The following is a 19,791-nucleotide window of genomic DNA, read 5'->3' as shown; positions in this document are numbered from 1 at the left end:
TATTAACTTAAAAATAGACACCAGTTTAAAAATCATTCCATTTGGAACGGTTCTTTCAAAAGTCCGGAGATTCAAAAAGAACCGCGGCTCTTTTTTGTGAGCCATGGTTCGTTTGCTCTCTTTTGTGAACCGGTTCTAAGAACGGCTCGCTCGCTTTTGCCCACCTCTAGTTTATTTATATTTACTAGGGTGGGTACGTTTTTCAAAAAGTTCTCGGATCAAGTTTTAGTATGGTTCCCCTTGTAGGGCATGCCCATAGGGACTTTCTTGCCAAATATCAGCTCATTTGGTTGTAAACTGGCTGCGCGCATCAGGGTTAAAGTTTACATGGGAATTACTATGGGAAAATTGTAAATTTTGTTCAAACGCTCCTACAGGTCTGAGAAAATCATGCGCCAACTTCTGGTTTGGTCAGGCCTATGGAGAATGGTCTGGAGAACACTTTTCCCGAAGAGAGCATATGGATTCGTTGTCCCTAGACCTGGCGCATCGGCAAACAATCCGATGTCACCGTAATCAACGGTTTTCCCTGAAAAAGCATCAAATTTTCCTTAGCATGCTATGAAAACTCGATGAACACCGCGACGCCATACGTCAGGCAGCTACCACGTGGTTGAAATATTTGCAAAAAAAATACAAATTTGCTATGCAAAGATTCTGAATTCGACTAAATAATATCAGGATTGCTCGAAATGATCATTTTTTAGTTAAAAGAAGGTTTGCAATTGAATATTCCAGCCGTTTCTCACCCACGTGGTAGCTGCCTGACGTATGGCGTCGCGGTGTGCATCAAGCTTTCATAGCATGCTAAGGAAAATTTGATGCTTTTTCTGGGAAAACCGTTGATTCCGGAGACATCGGATTGTTTGCCGATGCGCCAGGTCTAGGGACAACGAATCCGTGTGCTCTCTTCGGGAAAGTGTTCTCCAGACCATTCCTCATAGGCCTGACCATACCAGAAGTTGGCGCGTGATTTTCCCAGACCTGTAGGAGCGTTTGAACAAAATTTACAATTTTCCCATAGTAATTCCCATGTAAACTTTAACCCTGATGCGCGCAGCCAGTTTACAACCAAATGAGCTGATATTTGGCATGAAAGTCCCTATGGGCATGCCCTACAAGGGGAACCATACTAAAACTTGATCCGAGAACTTTTTGAAAAACGTACCCACCCTAATATTTACAGCACATGACTTTTTTTTAAAGAAAATAAATAAGACTGATACCAATGTTATTCAAAGTGTTTTTATCTGCTACAAATTGTAAACAAAAAAAAAATGTTTGAAATCAACACTAAAACATGAGTTACATACAACATGTCATCCTGAGGATTAAAAAAATAGCGGAAGGAAAAATATGTTTTTTCCCCTTCTCAAAATTTCAAATAATTTAATTTTTTGAGGCAATGTCAAAGTAAAAAATAAATAAATAAAATGATCTGTTCTCAAACCTCCTACCTTTCACGATAATGTCCCTCCGGCACAGCCCACACGTGGTGTCCACGCTGACGGCCATCGCCCGCTGCTGCACCTTGGCCAGCCGTTCGTGCATGTTGAAGTAGTCCGACACCAGGATCTGGTTGCAGCCGTCCTGGATCGAAACCTGCAAGCTGAACCCGCACAGCATTTTGATGATGGAATTTTTCAGCCCCGGAATTTCCTGCCCCGTTTTGATCTTGTTCACCAGCAGTTCCGGGTTGATGAAGCCCGCGATGCCGTCCAGCAGCTTGGTCATAATGTAAGGCTTCTCAACGGATTCGTTGATCAGATCGTTCCACAGGTCCATGTCGTCGTGCTCTTTGCAGAACTCGATCGCCATCTGGATGTCCTTGAGCTTGTGGATGATGATGGACAGTGCTTCGCGGGTGTTTCCCATCCGACCTAGCAGATAAACCATCTCCGGGTAGAACAGCTTGTCTTTGCAAATGTTGAACGCTTCCTGGATGGGGTAATTGTTTGAGCGTTTGAGAAACGGCAGCAACTTGGCCGGTTCGTAGACCGCGTACAGCTTGACCAGCTTCCAGTGAAATTTCCCCGAACTGTCGATTTTGTCGTACGCGTCCAAATACCGGTACAGAAATTCTTCGCGACCTTCAAGCTCTTGCACAACGTCCTCGGCGGGAATCTTGTCCTTTTCCAGCAGCATTTGTATCGCATTTTCGCTGTCCAACTCGATCAGCTGCACGATCGTATCCTTTATCACCGAGTACAGATCGTGCCTTTTTATCAGTTCGAATATTTCCTTGTGTTGCAACCTGTAAGAGAGAGTTTATACCCATTAGAAAAGACGAACCACCCCAAATCAACCAAGAAATCCTCACTTCAAATACATCGTCAGCGCTTTGTCGTACTCCTTCTCGTGCGAATACAGAATGGCCAGCGCTTCCAGCAAAATATTCGCGTCCTTCTTGTTGAAGTGATCGTTGATCGCGTTAATCACAGCCTTCGTGTTGTACAGCCCCGGTTCCCACTCCTTGATCAGCCCCAGAAACCCCTCCGGATCCAGCTGCAGGTACTCGTACAGCACCATCTCGTACACGTGCGGGTTGAGCCGGCAGTCCGCCGTCCGGGGAATGTACGCACTGACCGAGCGCAGCTGCTTCTCCTTGACGAACTTGTACACCTCCTCCTCCCACAGCTGCTTGTCGTTCTGGAAGGCACGTAGACACAGCCGGGCCGCCTCGTCGTACTGCTGCAGCGACAGCAGGTGATCGAGGTAGAGCCGGGCCACCGTTACGATCGAGTATTTGCCGCCGTTTTTCGCGATCACGTCCATCGCTTGCTCGAATTTGCTGGAAAGAGAGCATTTCAAGAGAATTTTTATTATTAATTTAGAATAATAATAAAAAAAGATTTAAAAAAATAAATTTCCATTTTTTTATGAATCTTTGGTTTTGTCAATGTCAAATAAGACCAAATATTTTTCAAAGTTTATTCCACCGTTTATGTCGGACATAAACTTCAAAAAATATTTGCAACGGGCTAAATCATTTTGCATCATTGTATTATCCATACAAGTCTCCATACAAACTTGGCTGCTGTTCATTAGGGTGGTCGAAATACGGGTACCCACCGGTACTATTGAGTTCATTTTGACCACTGGAACCCCTCCCTGTAAGTTTGCAAATGTTTCAGATCTTTACCTGCAGAGGGCGCAGTTTGATCCGTTTCTTTTCTCGGATGATCTTCATAGACGTATCCAGTTTGAAATGGCCGCTAGGTGGCCAATGGTGTTAGAAATGACAGCTTCCATGTATTTGAATATGGGAGCTCAGGAAAACTCAATTTTTAAGCAATAAAATGATTATTTGTGATAAAAGTATTGATTGATTAGGTGCACAAAATGTGTCTAGAATATTATTAAAATAAAAACTGTTCGAAAAATTTGCAATTGAGATAAGTACACTATTCGATTCAGCAGGAATTTTGGGCACCAAAAATATATAGTTTTCATATGTTAAGTGTTTTATTTTAGAAGAAAATTAACAAAAAGTATGAAAATCGAGCCATTTAGTATGGGAGCTGTCAAATCTCTCACCATCAAAATGCAGCGTTGAGCTTTCGCTGGATTTGTCTATTTGATTTGGAACAACTTTCCGAAGACACCGTTGTTGTTGTTGTTGTTGATTTTATTAGGGGAACTTTAACCCTATGGGTCATTCGCTCCCGAACAGGCACCGTATATTTAGGATTTTTTTCCCGCAGGGATATTAACTTCCGAAAATGACAATTTTCACGCAACCGGCTCTAAGCGGCTACTCTTAACATTTAAGAAAATGTTTACATAAATTAAATGATAATGACATCATTTTATAGCAGAAAGTGTGAAAACAAGCAAAAATTTAAAAACTGACTGTGAAAAGACGAATAAAACTAAAAAGGTAATAAATAGTAGATGGTAGTAGAATAGGCCAAATACTACCAAAAACAAACATAAACTAAATAAGATACATTTAAATAAAAATACAAAAAGTGAACCAAGAAAAAAATAAGCAAGAGAAGTAAAGTTTTCCGTAGAACGCAAGTTGCTCTAAATGGGCGTTCGAGGGTTAAAAAATATATAAAATAGCTAAGAAACTTTTGATGAAATATTCAATGACAAAAAAAAAAACCTTTGTGAAATTTTCTGTTCTCTTTTTTTCACATAATTTCAAGTAACGACTTGCATTTCAAAAGGGCTTAAAACTAATTATTTCGCCCTTTTCAAATGTTAGTTGTGAAACAGTAGTTTATTCAACAACTGCAAAAAGAAGTTTTTTTCAGCGCGAGTTGTACATTTAACCTACGAAATTTATCGAGTTGAATAAACACGATAAGTGCTGAAAAAATTAGTTTTGCAACGAGATGCAAACAACATTTCCAGAGTTTTTTTTTTTTTTTTTTTTTTTTTTTTTTTGAAAAGGTCTACAGACATATGAAAGACAATAGCAAGGTTTTATAACTTTTCAAAAAAAAAACTCTAGATTTTTTTAAATATCAAAAAAAAAACACCCTTTGACTGGGAGTCACGTCCATGTGTTTACTCAAATGATATTGAAAAGTATAACTCGGAGTTTTTTTTTAAAAGGTCCGATAAACCAAATTTTCAGTTTTTGCTTTTTGGGTGATTTTAATACCCCTGACTTAAGGCGGTTTCAAAAACACCCAAAAAGCAAAAACTGGAAATTTGGTTTATTGGACCTTTTCAAAAAAAAACTCCAGAACTTTTTAATAAAAGTGCTGAAAAAAAAAACAACTTTATAGGATTAACTTTCATTCGCATTCGCATGGAGATGCAGACTGGATTTCGTCATGTATATGTGATGATTGTCCAGCCCAGGTTGCTAAGAAATGGATTAAAATGAATTAAAACCAATTCTACCAGAACAGGATAGGCAGTAGCACCATGAAAGCCATCCATTTGCGGCCGATCCCATCTCCCCCATTCACCGGGGGAGGAAAAAGGACGCGAAGCACGGGATATGTTGATGCTTGACTTATGTAAAGTATGCACTTCGGAAGAAACCGGTCAAGAAAAAAATGGGCAGCAGTGGTAGCGAAAGCAAGCCAGAGAGGGTAAAGAAAAGCCCCAAGAAAAAGTTCCCTCTCTTTTGTTCTGCCGTTCGTAAAGCTGTTTCTTTGATCCCCTTTCTTTTGAAGAGCATACCGGCCCTTAAGTGGTATATGCACTTCGGAAGGAACCGGTCAAGAAAAAAATCAAATGGGCAGCAGCGGCAGCGCAAGCAAGTCAGAGAGGGTGAAGAAAAGCCCCAAGAAATCGCTCCCTCTCCTTTGTTCTGCTGTTCGTAAAGCTGTTTCTTGACCCCTTTCCTTCCGATCTGCATACTAGCCTTAACTTAGAAAAATGGAAGCGAACTCGATTAAATTGACCGTTTGACGAAATTTGATTGAATTTATACAACAGAGCTGCGTAAGCGTCGCGTGGAGTTGGTAGTTGAGAAAGGTAAAGGTCTGGGAGTCGCCCTAAACAAGCTATATGACCCCAATGGCATAAAAGACTTTAGATGGTATTGATATTATTCTCAAGGCAAGCAATTGGATATTTCCATCGTTTCACAGATGAATTGCATTTTTTTTCCTCCAAATTTTAATTTAATATCCAAAAATGGTTTTTGAAGAAGGTATTAAACTATGGCAGCCAAACAAACTCGCACTTTTTGTGTTTGACAGTATGTCAATCTCGCAAATTTGTTTGCGGAAAACTTGCAAACAAAGCCAAATGTATGCCAGCTGACGTTTATGCAAAAAAATCAGGAAAACTGTCAAAAATTTTGTTTTTTTTTTTGTTTGTCGTAGTCTAATACGTCCTTGAGGCACTTTGGCCACTAAGGGAGCGTTCTTTTATTACGTAACGAATTTGGTTGTAGAGGGGTCGGAGGCCGTGTTAGGCTTCATACATTTTTTTTAAATTTGTATGGAAATTTTGCTACACCGGGGAGCGTTACATAATAAAAGAACGCTTCCAAATGGGGTTATTTTCAACATCGTTGGCGTTTTGGCCAGATACTTGGTCAAGTTTTTATTTTATATAAATTTATTATAAATTATGTTTGGGTTTGGGCATTTAGTAAATTACGAAAATTTTCTCTAAAAAAATCTATCAATGAAGAGAAGAATTTTTTGATTTCAACCAAAGAAACAAATACTTTTTTGTGTTTAGAAACCGCCTTGAGTCAGGGTAATTTCTAGAGTTTTTTTTTATTATTAGGTCCTATAAACATATAAAAGACAATAGTTTATTGGTCCTTTAAAAAAAAAAACTCTGGATTTATAAATACACCCAAAAAGCCAAATACGAGGGGCGTGACATTGGCCTTAATGGATTAATTTTCGCATTTAATATATTAAGGAATTAAATTCCTCGCGTCATTTGATATTTGACAGTACCACACCTGCTTTGAAAACATTGATTTGCCTCGTGTCGCGTTCGCTCGCACAACTGTCAAGTGTTTGTGTTTTGATTCAGTTTTGGGAAATAAATGCTGCGCTGATTTTTTACGAAAAACATGCATTTGGATTTGAGGTCGATGCCATAATTCTTAGGCCTCTACACGCATCTTCCAGTGGCTCGGCGTTATGCCGAATGATTTGGAGTACGACGCGTTGAACGACTGGGAGGATTGTTCTTACGAGGATTTGGTCCGGTTGGAGGAGAGTCAGGCGAGGTTGCAGCTGAATCTGATCGTGTGGATGATGCCGAGCATGCTGGAAAAGCCGGGCCGCAGCATCCGGCGATACAGCAACAGCTCCATCAGACGATAGGTGGGGTGCCAATAAGGAGAAAATTTTTGTACGATGGGAGAGTTTTGATTAATTATATGTTTGTTTTAGATAATTCGAGCTGAATATGAACAAACAGAAGGCGCAGCATTTGATGCCTCCGCCACCGGAGGTTTCCCAACAGTTGCCGTCAACTTTGCTTTACCGTTGAACACGGTTCCCCTGTTGCCGATCCAGGCGAACGTTCCGTCTCCAATTCCAATGAATGTGCTGCCGCCGAACCTACACGAATTCTGACCAGCGACTGGTTCAGGAGGTTCAGCAAAATCATCCGGTGCTGAATTAGCACCATTATCATCAACGGCAGCAGCAGGGTCATAATCGCAATCATCAGCTGCACAAAAACCGCTAAATTGCCAACAGAACCAGCAGGAGATTCAGCACCATCGTGGCAAGCTGAATCGCTCCGGGGAGTACGACGCGTACGCGAATCTGATGAGCGAACGGGACAAGCAGATGCTGGGGATTCAGCTTAGGCACACCTTACTTCACACAACGATTTTTTTTTGCGAAGAAACTTCTGTTGAAAGTGAATTTAGTTTTCCGTATGTGATAAATAAATATAAGTTATTCTAGACTTTAGTTTATATTTCAAAGCATTTTTTTACAATTTTATTATTAGCACTCCATCATACGATCAACCTCGTCTAGCACGAGGAAGTGAATGTTGTCCAGGTTGCAACCACGGTTCAACTCGCGCATCTGGTCGGAGTTGGAACAGTTCACTTCCCAGCCGCTCAAAGCTGCACAAAATCAATGTCTGTCCCACTTCCACTGCAGGCATTCCAGAGTCCACCAATTCGCATCGGCCTCTTTAACCATCGTCGCCTCCACCCTCGTTGGCCGGGGGCTTCTGCCAGATGTCGATCTCCGGCTGACGAATATCACGAAAATCTCTTGAACCGCCCGAGACCAGCGACCAGTCACCGCCGCTGCCTTCACGGTCAGAGTTGTGCCTTCGCTCCGGAATGTTCACCGGAGTGATCTCCGTCACGATCGTAGCCTCTACGTCTGATGGTCTGAACCATTAGCGGGAGAATGCATTCTCCCGTTAGACCGACTTTTCGGCGACACAAATTTTACACCAAGCACAAAAACAACAATCATGCGCAATGTCAAACGTCGTCGGTCGAACTGTCAAATCAATGTGATGTAAAAAGAGGTGGCGATGTTTTGATCGTAAACAATCGTTAATTTGTTAATTTCGGCAGTTAATTAATAAAATAATTTATTTTTTTACTATTGTCGCGCCCCTCGGCCAAACATATTTTTTTTGTTCATATTACAAAGTGTGTCGTTTCATGTCAACGTGTTCCTGCTCTGACAAAAGTTCCAATTTCAACCATTTTTTAACAGCTCTCACCAAACGTGTAAAACCGCTTGTTTTTGTTTACAACCTCGCGCGCCATAGATGTTTTCGTGACCGTCAACTTATTTCCTAAAGATTATTCCAAAATCCCTTGATCAAAAATGCCAATCCAGTGCTCCTTTCACGCGTGCACCAACGAATCCGAAACGGCCACCTCGGTCTCCTTCCACAAGTTCCCGGACGAGCCCGAATGCTGCGAAAAGTGGGTCGACTTTTGCGGCTCCGACGAGCTGAACGAGCGCTTCGTGCTGGAGGGCGTCCAGGCGCTACGCTTCCGGTTCGTCTGCTCGGACCACTTCCGGCCGGCGTGCTACATCAATCCCAAGTATACGTTTAAAGGGTAAGTTGATATTTGGATGATTTTTTTTGAGGAAATAATTTTAATGTTTTGTTTTAGTTTGAGAAAGTTTGCCGTTCCAACCGTTGAAGATAAGAACGTTAAACCCAAGGTGCAGAACGAACGAAAAAAGTCCAAATATAACGATTACCGAAAGAACTCGAAACCGGCGATGAAAACGTACGGCGGGGCCAAATCCATAAAGGAAAAGGCGTTGGAAAGGTTGACGTCAAAACAAATCGCCGCGGAACCGGTTAGCGTGGAAATGATGCAGTCCTGCCGGTGTGAACTCGACGACGAGTTTCGGAACAAGTTCCTCGAAGAGCTGACCCGGGGAGAGGCGCTCGTGCGCGAGTTGAACGAGATTAAGGGTAAAACCAAGGCGCTGAAGAAGCCGCTCGCGGGTTGCGAACGGAGCATTCAGGTAGTTGACAATAGGATTAAGGGATTGTGTCGGCGGTTGGCCGCGCTAGAAGAGAAGCACGACATCCAGGTTGAGATCAGTTCGGACGAGGAGGTTTGCCTTTCCTCCGCCAAACAAGAAGATTGAATGAAATATGTAGTTAAGTTTGAATTTAAAGCAATTTGTTTATTATCCTAGAGATCACAGAGCCTTCATTCACCACCATGCGTTCGCCTCGTCCACGCTGGAATCGCTACCTTCATCACAGGATTTGGCGTTGAAGGATTCCATCGATCTGAGCAGCGCTTCAGGACCTAGCCTTTTGTACTCCTTCAGTTTGCGTTGTAATTGCTGCTTTTTTCTCCTTTTTGCTGCCAGCAATTCGTTTGCTTTCCGACATTTTTCGGCCATTTGAGAATAGTTCAATTTTTCCAGCTCAATTTGGCTTTCTGTGTTCTTATTCTGCCTGATCTGCCTTTTGTAACGTTCTTCAAAGTTTGATAATTTCCCTGTCGCGAAGATGCAATCACTTTGATGCTGAGGTCTGTTGATGATTTCAACTTCTTCTTCAAGCTCAATGATTTCACATTCATTTGATGGAAGTTCTTCCATCATTACTGGTTCGACTTCCTCAAATTCAGGCAAAATCTCCTCCTTGATTTCCTCCGGATCGAGCATCTCCACCAGGACTTCATCAGGAAACTGTGTCGCTTCCAAAACCTGCATTTGTTCTTCCTCCGCTTCCTGCTGAATCTCTTCCTTCACGACCACTTCCTCCTCTTCACCAACCTCCGCAACCTCCAGCACCCGAACAATCTCCGTCGGTTCCGGCGCGCCAACTTCCTCATCTTCCTGCTTCACGACCACCATCTCCACCGCTTCTTCCTCAACGAACCCAAACTCTGCCGGTTCTGGTGGCGCCGTCGGCAGTGTCCGGCCGGGTTTTAGTCTCGGAACTGCACCCGGCACCAGCAGTGACCGGGCCGGTGGCGAGAGGAACGCCCCCGCCTCGAAATGGTCCCCGCAGATGAGGTAGCTGCTCTTGAGCGCAAACACCCCGCCGGTGTAGAACGTCTCCGCCGTTTGGGCGCAGCAGCAAAACTCGACCCACTGCTCGCAGCTGGGCGGAAGGGGGAAGTAGTATGTTAATACGGATTTTGAAGAATAAAACGAAATTTGTTTATTTGAAAATACTTACAGCGTTGGATCGCGGGGAAATGCAAAGAATCTTACGCTATCTTTATCCTTCTTATTATCCTTCCTGTTGTAGCACGTGGACACGCGACAGTAACTCATTATTAAATTATTAATTTTACGTTGAAAATCGCCTAAATCGTAAAAAAAACTATTTCATAAAAAAAAATTATGTTCAATAATGTTTACGCAAATGAAGGTGCGTTGATAAACAGAACTTACACGTTAACGAAAATTCAGCCTTATTGACAGTTAAACCACTGGATAACACGCTAAAGAGTAGTTCTCCATTAAAGCAAAAGCTTTAATTTTTGTGTTTTGATTTGGAAGAAACTTTGATTTCGATTCCTTATGTCCACTATTTGGTATCATTGGTTTCTCCATACAAGTTTTGGGGCTGCCATACAAAATGCTATGAAAAGATTTGAAAATCCGAATCATGAGAAGCGATTTATTTTTATGGATTTGGCGTTTTCGGCAAAACATGTACAGTTTCGATGCCTCTGTGCTCTCTAATATTGCTTTTGGGAATAAACACTGTTTTTTTTTTTATAGTTTTCCATTTTTTTCTGTATGATAAATTGATCTGTTAACCGAAACGTACGATTGTACATTTTTATAGAGTGCACACATTTCAAGTTATAAACAATTTTAAAGCTAAGTGTTTCGAAAAAAAAATATTTTCAAATAAATAAAAAAAAGTCCCTGGGCAAGCTGGGCAAGGACTTTAGTTTTTGCCTTCCTCACCTTACTGAGGAAAGGCTATAAAATCACTCGAAAAATGAACTTTTTAATTAGACCTCCTAAACCTACCGTTATTTACACATATCGACTCAGAATCACCAGCTGAGCAAATGTCTGTGTGTTTGGCTGTATGTAGACATGTGTACCGAATCAATTTCACTGGAATATCTCGTCACTGACTGAGCCGGTTTTGACCGTATTGGCCTCATTCGATTCGTCCCATAAGTCCCTATTGAAATTTATGAGATTTAGTAAAGCACATCAAAAGTTATGCTTAAAAAACTGCTGCATATAAATTTCACAATTTGCAAAAAGGGTGGTTTTAGTATGAAAACCTGGTATATTATATATTTTTAGAAAGGTTCTGAAATGACCTTTCTTGTGGATTAAGAATTTTCAAGATCTGACTAACCTATCTAAAATTACAAGCAGTTTAAAAAATGCTCTTAATTTACATAACCTCAATCTATTGACCCACGGCGGTGTATGTACAATCTTGACAAAAAGTCTGTAGGCTGTCTGTTTTTTTACTCATCACATCTCATCACATCACGTTAGGGGCGATCCATAAACCATGTGGACACTTAAGGGGGATTGAAATCACACTCTATAAATGAGGGGAAGGCACCAACCACCTAAAGGTGGATTAAGTAACTTTTTTTTCAAAAATCGGGCAATACTAACTAAATAACATTGCTCGCTTACTTTTTCAAAAGGTCTTATCAACACAGGAGACCCATGGTGCATTAGTTGTTTTGAATAAGTAATCTAGATTGTTAATTGCCTAAAAAATATATTAATTTGGGTGTGCAAACGAAAGAAGAGGATTAGAATAGCTTTATCATAAGCTCATTTCTACTCCTCTACTTCTTTCTATCCCAGAGTTGAAAATAGTAACAGAGTAGAAAGAGTAGAGGATATACTCCTTAATACTTCTTTCTACTCATTAGCTCTTTAGCGTCTTTGCTCTGTTGCTCTGTATTACTCTTTTGTACTCCTTAACATTCCAACTCTCAAGCCCTCAAAAAAGTTGAACGTTCCAACTTTTTTGGCAGGCTTGGACGTCCGAGTAACTTGAACATGCGTTGGACGTTCCAGTGTTAATTCGATTCTGCTCTTTTACTCCTCTTCTCCTTTACTTTTTACTCCTTTTCTTCATTGCTCCTTTACTGTTTACTTGTTTGCTCCTTGGCTTCATAATGCTCCTTTTTTCTTTTATGCTTCGTTTTTACTTTACTTTGTTCACTAATTTTCTGGATTCCTCCTTTTTATTTCTTATCTTTTGCATTCTTTCTTCTTTTCCTTAATTACTCCTTTCTACTTCTATTTACTCATTCTACTCCTCTTTTTTACTCCTATATTATAAAGAAAGGAGTCTTTAAGCAAATGAGTTTAAAAAAAAGAAGAAGGAGATAGAAAAGAAAAAAAAGTAGTAGAAAGAAGTAATTAAGCAAAACAACAAATAATATAGAAGATAAGGAGGAAAAATTAAAAAAAATTGCGTTTCTACTCGTTTGCTTCTTGGCATCTTTACTCCTTTCTACTCTTCATTGCTCCTTTTTATTTTTTAACTGCTCTTTTCTAATTCTTTACTTTTTGCTACTTCTCTAGGAGTATATTATCAAAAAAAAATAAAAAAATGGCGCAACGGAGTTAACGAATAGAAACGATTAGTAAAGGAATATCAAACGAGTAGAAAAGAAAAACTACTCATTTTTACTCCTTATCTTCATCATTCTTTGACCGATTCTTAGCGAAGCTACACCAAAATGTCACATTTTTCAATTTTCAATGTGATTTTCTATATGAAAGATTTCATTTTTATTATGATTCAATAATTGCAATGTGCTTTAAATGCAATTTCTTACCTCAAAAGCTAAAAATATTGACCCAATATGGTCTGCAAGCCATTGAATGGAGTTTTTCATAAATCTGCTCCTTTCGTTGTCCCGTCACGAAAAGAAATGGCTGGCAAAAACACAAATTTCAACCAATTCGCTCAGTTCAAGGAGCAAAAGATTCGTTTTTTAATTTGTGATAATGTGTAGAAGAGCAAAAGTTTTTTAAAATCAAACTGGCAAAACTGTAGCAATTTTTGTAGTGTGCCTTTTAAAAGTTCAGTTTTTCGATGTTGTCCCGTCACGCTACATTTTTATTTCAGGGGAAGCACAGGCACTATATTGTTCATTCTGCATGATATTTCTTTGTAGGAAAATCAATTATCTTTCCAAATATGTAATAACATTGGGAGGTTTCTTCTTTTATTTTGCCACTACAGCCAAAACGCTGAAAAAAACTTGGGATTTTTTTTGAAAAGGAGCCGAAGAATCGGTCCATTTGTTTTTTTTTTTCCTTTTTACTGCTTTGCTCCTTTCTACTTCTCTTTTATTCTTAACTTGATTACTCCTTTCTACACATTAAACTAGATTAAAGGAGTGAAAAGGAGTTATCAAGTAAAGGAGTAGAATGAGTAAAGACGAGTAGAAAGGAGTAATTAATGACATTGGCTAAACCGATTTTGTCCGTTTTGGCGTCATTCGATCCGTCTTGAGGTCCCATAAGTCGCTATTAAAAATTATGCGGTTTTGTTAAGTACTTCAAAAGTTATGCTAAAAAAACAATTTTAACAAAAGTCCGGAAGATTGTAAAAAGGGTGGTTTTTGTAAGAAAACCTGGCATGTTATACATTTTTAGAAAGGTATTTAAAAGACCTTTCCAATGCGACCAATATATTGAAGATCTGACAACCCTATCAAAAGTTATTAGCACTTAAGTGTTATTTATGTACTTTTTGGAGGCCGGATCTAAGATATCTTGATGAAAACGATGTCCGGATCTATCATGCAACCTGTCGTTGGATAGGTAATCAAAAGACCTTTCCAACGCATTCAAAACATTGAAAATCTGACAACCCTACCAAAAGTTATAAGCACTTAGGTGTTATTTATACACTTTTTGGAGGACAGATCTCAGATATTTTGATGAAAACGTTGTCCAAATATATCATGCGAGCTCTCTTTGGATAGGTAATTAAATGACCTTTCCAACGAATGTGAGGAAGGCACCAACCATCTAAGGGTGGATTAAGTAACGTTTTTTTCTTAAATATGATTCCAAACAAGCTCCAAAGTATTGTGATTTCGGAAATAAATCGAAATAACAGCGCGAGTCATTTCCGTCTTGCGATGTTATTTTATGTTGTTTCTTTTCTGAGTGTATCTCAAATGTCACTCTCGAAACCAAAACAAAATTTCGCCGCGGCACCAAACTGAAATGTCGCGAGTGGAGTAGCGAAGCGACTAGCGCCGCGACCAACAAGAATCACAGAACTGACCCCAAAATCTGCCGGAATTTGCTCTATGGCTGTGGATTCGAAGGACCATGGCATGAAATGCAGCCTGAAAAGGATGATGGCGGTGCTTTTAAGATTAATAAGTGTAATCGGATCAGGTCAGTTCTGACGGGACGTAACGAGGCCAGATAGCACTCGTGGTATTCTGCCTCTCCTTCTGAATCTAGAAATCAATTGAAATTCAAAATATAACCCCACTAAACGGTTCGTGTGGTAGTTTGAGCTCTTAATTTATCGGAACATGAGATTTTCATCAATAATTTGAATTTTTTGGTTTCATTTCTCCTAAAATCAGCGTAGAATCTTTAATTTATACTTCAACAATTCAAACAATTCCAAGCAATCAAAACAAAACAAGCTAACACACTGATTCAAAACCACCTATACATGTGTGACAGATATTTCGCGACAAAAAATCGTCGCGAGAGTTAAACCACAGACAAACAGACGTGACTCTCCATACACATTATTTTTGAAATCCATCGTCCTTCATCAAACCACCAAATCACGGCGATGCCAACGCTGCCTGGTGAGCTTATGCCGAAGCGCAGCCCAAACACACCAATACAAACCCATTACTGTCATGTGTCATGTTAGTGTATGCGTGAGACAATCAAGCCTTAACGATTGTAAACATCAACAGCTGTTTCGAAATAATTTTGTTGTTGTTGATCATCAGTAACAAAATCAAAATAAATAAATCAAGACCGACGGCCGAAAATGACGGTGGGTCGGTTCCACGGTCGGTTCCGTTTCCAATGGCAGAACCTTATGAGGCAAATCATGCGGCAGCACCTGCAGCGATGCAATACAAACACAATGACAGAGACCACACCACTGGTCCTCCCCGTTGCTTGCGTGTTCCGTCTAAGATTCCTCCTCCACCGAAAACATGAACCAAAACTAACTAACGGAATTGATCCCCACGATGGGCGTTTGGAAACATCTGCGGGGAACGTGTCCACGGCGCAATTAAGTTGCCAGCCAACAAAACCAAAAGGGCCGAATGAGACGAAAAAAGTCGCGAAGAGTGGCGCTCACGATCGACGCAACATCGTCAAAATGCCAAAAGGACGACCAGCAGCAGGAATCTGAGCAGCAGTCCACGAAGGATAAGCAGGTTGCTCCGAAGGAGATGACTCCACCACAGGATCCGGCTTTCTCCGCAGTAGCGGGCGCCTCAGCAGCAGCCTCGACTTCGGCAGGCAGTGGAGCAGGCCTATCTGGTTAATAGTGGGGTAAAAGGTATGCCCTCGCTAGTCAGCCGCTCATCTGACTCTGGCCGAAACTTTCCCAAATTTGACCCGCAAAGTCTGGATAGTGGATCACCGTTGGAATTTCTGAATTTCATAATTTTTTTTTTTCATTCGCTGCCTCACACGTGCTAACGCTCAACTTAAAAACTAAAAAACACGCATCACACACACTGAGAAAAGACGGGCGAGCTGTCACGACAGCAGCGCCATCAGCGCCGGGTGAGTGGATGCCGAAACAAAATTGAATTAGAATTAACCGTTTTTGGAGGACGATGGTTCGGCACTCGAGTGTCCCGTCTGTTTGTCTGTGGTTAAACTCTCTCAATTCGGTTTAGTGCCGCGGCGACAATAACTCGTAAATGAGTAATTTCATAATTACTCACAATGGAACTAGCAAGTTTAATGTCGAGACACCCGAAACACTCGTCAATCTCAGTATTTTTTCAGCAACGTGTAAATGACATTTTAGAATGCTGTCAACTCAATCAGTCAAAACAAAAATATCGTAAAATTTTAGTTCAGTAGAAATTTGTTTTAAAATGTAGGTAAAATCGCATATTTAAATGAATTTCTGTTTTAAAACTTCCTTTTCTTAAGGTTAAATCTTCCTAGATATTCACCAAAATAGACCGCACACAAACCTTCCCCACAAACCGCCGCCGAAGCAGGAGCCCCAGCAAGCTTCGCCGGAACTCGACGACCATGGCGGTGGGACGGTACGCCCATCTGCACAAGCGGAACTGCGTCGGAATGTTGCCCACGTTCTGTGCGTTCCTGGCGGGCGTGCTGTTGACTATTCTGATCGGCGGAACCGGCCAACGGTGTGAGCCGAGCGGGAGGGTTTACGAGGTGGAGAATTCGTACTTTTTGATGCTGCTGATTGTGAGTGCCCCGGGGAATGTGGAGCGGAGGAACGCGATACGGGAGAGCTATTTGAACTTGCGTCCACGGATGTTGAACGAGAGTTACGAGGACGAGGTGATTCACGTGCCGACGTACGACGAGCGGGGGTTGGTGGTGTTGGAGACGGTTCTGCAGCAGCGGGAATCGCTGGAGGCTTATCAGTTGTGGCGACAGAAGAAGATTAAGAATATAAAGGTGATAAACTTTAAGGTAAAGACGCTGTTTGCGGTTGGGACGTTTGGTTTATCGAGGGCTGAGCGAAAGGTGATATACGAGGAACAGCGAGTTTACAACGACATGTTGGAGCTGGACGATCTGCAGGATTCGTACGCCAATTTGACGACGAAGGTTGTCCAGAGTATGGCTCACGTGGACAAGGTGTACGACTTCAAGTATCTGATGAAGCTGGACGACGACACGTACGTCAAGTTGGACCTGCTATCCGAAGATCTGCTGGGTTACTACGAGAAGCTGCACCGACTGCGGGCGAAACATCCGAAACCGCTGGAACTGTACTGGGGCTACTTCAAGGGAGCGGCCACAATCCAGCAGCGCGGCCAGTGGAAGGAGTCAAACTACAAACTGTGCGATCGCTATCTTCCGTATGCCCTCGGCGGCGGTTACGTCCTCTCCAAGAACCTCGTGTCCTACATCGCAACTTACGGCACCGTCCTGAGCGACTACAAAAGCGAAGACATGGCCGTCGGAACGTGGCTCGCGCCCTTCGGCAACGTCCACCGCCGGCACGACGTCCGCTTCGACACGGCCTGGATGGCGCGCAAGTGCCAGGACTACCACCTGGTTCTGCACAAACGAACCGCCCGCCAGATGAAACAAATTTACGAAGGAGAACCTTGTCAGGACGAGGAACATCAACAGCAGCAGCGACCGAAAGAGTACTTTTACGACTGGAACGCCCCACCGACGCAGTGCTGCAAGGTTGCGGTTTAGCGCACTTCCCCAACGCGCGGAAAAAAAATGAGCAGGAAAAACAGTATTGTTACAAACACAACACACGCGCTAGTTTGAGAAATTGTGATACTAAGGATGACAAACGCAATCGTTACTTTTTGTATGAAATATAGGAGCAGCTTGCGATTTTTACGTGCTTTTCGGCAGACTAACTAACGTATAATTGTACATATACTTAACGAGTAGAACTTAGGATTTTCACAGATCAAAAAGCAACTGACAGCAGCCGTTTTCCTAATTCGAGGCAACAACGGACCCTAATTCGAATGATTAATAAATAGCACATGTATGATTAAATCATGAAAAAGTTTGATTAAAAAAAAAAAAGATCCGAACGTCATGATTCCAAAACTACAAATTAAATTTGATTGAAATGAAACAAGTTTTAGGTAACCTTGTTCAGGGTGGACGAATCTCTTGGCACTCTTCGGCAGAGTTGTTCCTTGGAACACAAGTTACGCGCTCGTGAGGTATCCAAAGATCCAAACATCGATTAGAGACTTTAAAAGCAAGCTTATCCAGATTTTTAAGCGAAGTTGGCGTTACGAATAGTGCACGCCCGAAATGTCTAAATCACGCAGTGGTAAATACCAACATTACAAAAAAATGTGCCATATGGCATGTCGGCCACACTTTTTGCCTTCCTCACCTTACTGAGGAAAGGCTATAAAATCACTCGAAAAACGAAATTCTTAATTTGACCTCCTAGACCCACCTTCACGTATACCTATCGACTCAGAATCAAATTCTGAGCAAATGTCTGTGTGTGTGGTGGGATGTTGATCAAAAAAATTTGCACTGGATTATCTCGGCACTGGCTGAACCGATTTGGACCGTTTTGGTCTCATTCGCTCAAGTCGCTATTAAAAATTTTAAAGTTTAGTTAAGTACTTCAAAAGTTATGCTAAAAAACGATTTTAACAAAAGTCCGGAAGATTGTAAAAAGAATGGTTTTTGTCAAAAACCCCGTCATGTTATACATTTTTAGAAAGGTAATCAAAAAACCTTTCCAACGAGTTCAATAGATTGCAGATCTGACAACCCTATCAAAAGTTATAAGCACTTAACTGTTATTTATGAACTTTTTAGAGGCCGGATCTCAGATAATTCAATGAAAACGTTGTCCGGATCTTTCATCCGACCTGTCGTTGGATAGGTAATCAAAAGACCTTTCGAACGAGTTCAATAGATTGCAGATGTGACAACCATATCACAAGTGATGAAAACATTGTCCGGATCTTTCATGCGACCTGTCGTTGGATAGGTAATCAAAAGACATTTCCAACGAGTTCAAAGGATCTGACCACCCTGTCAAAAGTTATAAGCCGTAAGTGCCCTAAATTATGACCAATCTGATGGTATGAATAATGAATCAAGTTGATACTACACTGAAAGGTCCGCCCTTTTGTATCTATTTTGGATAGCATTACCCTCTTAATGTGAGGAAGGCACCAACCACCTAAGGGTGGATTAAGTAACGTTTTTTCTTCTAAGTTTCATGTCAAGGTTTATTTCAGATAGGGGGACAGCATCTAATTCTAGCATGCCTCTAATGTTGCCAGATCAGCACTTTGCAATTCGATTCGATTCGATTCGATTGTTTAAATAGTGAAAATGAGCAAATTGGGTGGAGTTAGGTAAATATATAGAGTAAACAAGCCTTACCCGACAAACTTCGTTCTGCCTTTTTTTCGTTTGTTGACTTTTTTGATTTTTTACTTATTCAGCCTCCTGTGATCAAAATATGATTTTACGTAACTTTCTCCAAACAATTTGCCGATGCTCCGGAATCGGTTCCACAGTGGCCAAAGTGTCAATTAGTTAGCGTATAAACCTTCCTAGGGCTTATACGAACCCAACGCAACAAAGAGCACCTCGATACGATGCTCCGTATTGAACTGATTCGCGTTCGAACAAAACCGTCGAAATTTTTTATATATATTAGGGTGTTTCATCCAAACAAAAAAGTTCTCAGAATCAGGCAAACCGAGGTTCCCCTAGTAGAGGATACCCATAGGGACTCTCATGCCAAATATCAGCCTATTTGGTTGAGAATTGGCCTGTCCCCAGCGGTTCAAAGTTTACATGTAAATTACTATGGGATTTCTATGCTTTTCGTTCAATCGTTCCTACAGGTCTGGGGACAACATTGATTCACTCGGAATAAAGACAGGTGTGTAGGGGATGGTCCAATGAACAAATTGCAGAAGGAATTAGGGTTGTCCATTCTGTCCCCAAGGTGCGCATTGGATCGACGTCCGGTGTCTCCAGAATCATCGATTCACCCTTCAAATGTACGCATTGTCCTTAGTATGCTATGACGGCTAGGTGAAAATTACGACGCCCCATGTCAGACGGTGAACACGTGGCAGAGCATACACAGAAAAAAAAATGTAAATTTACCCTGCACTGAAACCATGCTTTCAACGTAAACATGCTCAATGTAAAATCGAAATTCATTGTAAAAAGCTGTTTTCAATTT

At 41.3% G+C, this 19,791-nt stretch overlaps 3 protein-coding genes across 3 annotated transcripts in view; 2 read left to right on the top strand and 1 right to left on the bottom strand.

The window, feature by feature from the left end:
• The window catches only part of LOC120425908 (vacuolar protein sorting-associated protein 41 homolog), a 36,963-nt gene that overhangs the window by 6,226 nt on the left and 10,946 nt on the right, over window positions 1–19,791 (bottom strand). The window contains exons 8-9 of the mRNA XM_052708230.1: window positions 2,321–2,791; window positions 1,458–2,254 (exon numbers count right to left, since the gene is read on the bottom strand). Of these exons, the coding sequence (XP_052564190.1) occupies window positions 1,458–2,254; window positions 2,321–2,791 (1,268 nt within the window). The remainder of the gene's footprint in view (window positions 1–1,457; window positions 2,255–2,320; window positions 2,792–19,791) is intronic.
• On the top strand, window positions 8,157–9,065 carry LOC120425911 (52 kDa repressor of the inhibitor of the protein kinase-like). Its single transcript, XM_039590531.2, has 2 exons — window positions 8,157–8,488; window positions 8,546–9,065. Exons 1-2 carry the CDS (start codon window positions 8,250–8,252, stop codon window positions 9,033–9,035), a joined length of 729 nt encoding a protein of 242 aa, XP_039446465.1. The 5' UTR covers window positions 8,157–8,249; the 3' UTR covers window positions 9,036–9,065.
• Window positions 15,842–17,293, top strand: LOC120425909 (beta-1,3-galactosyltransferase 6). Its single transcript, XM_039590529.2, has 2 exons — window positions 15,842–15,975; window positions 16,032–17,293. The coding sequence occupies exon 2, from the start codon at window positions 16,137–16,139 to the stop codon at window positions 17,286–17,288; it is 1,152 nt and encodes a 383-aa protein (XP_039446463.1). The 5' UTR covers window positions 15,842–15,975; window positions 16,032–16,136; the 3' UTR covers window positions 17,289–17,293.

Source organism: Culex pipiens, chromosome 2, assembly GCF_016801865.2.
Source record: "Culex pipiens pallens isolate TS chromosome 2, TS_CPP_V2, whole genome shotgun sequence".
Taxonomy (NCBI): Eukaryota; Metazoa; Arthropoda; class Insecta; order Diptera; family Culicidae; genus Culex; species Culex pipiens.
The sequence above is the reverse complement of the archived record's forward strand: the minus strand, read 5'-3'. Positions and strand labels throughout refer to the sequence as shown.

Excerpts from the sequence above, each read along its gene's own strand:
- LOC120425909 (XM_039590529.2), top strand. The coding sequence starts at position 16,137 with ATGGCGGTGGGACGGTACGCCCATCTGCACAAGCGGAACTGCGTCGGA.
- LOC120425911 (XM_039590531.2), top strand. The coding sequence starts at position 8,250 with ATGCCAATCCAGTGCTCCTTTCACGCGTGCACCAACGAATCCGAAACG. Across the intron at positions 8,489-8,545 it reads CCCAAGTATACGTTTAAAGG|TTTGAGAAAGTTTGCCGTTC; the intron begins GTAAGTTGATAT and ends GTTTTGTTTTAG.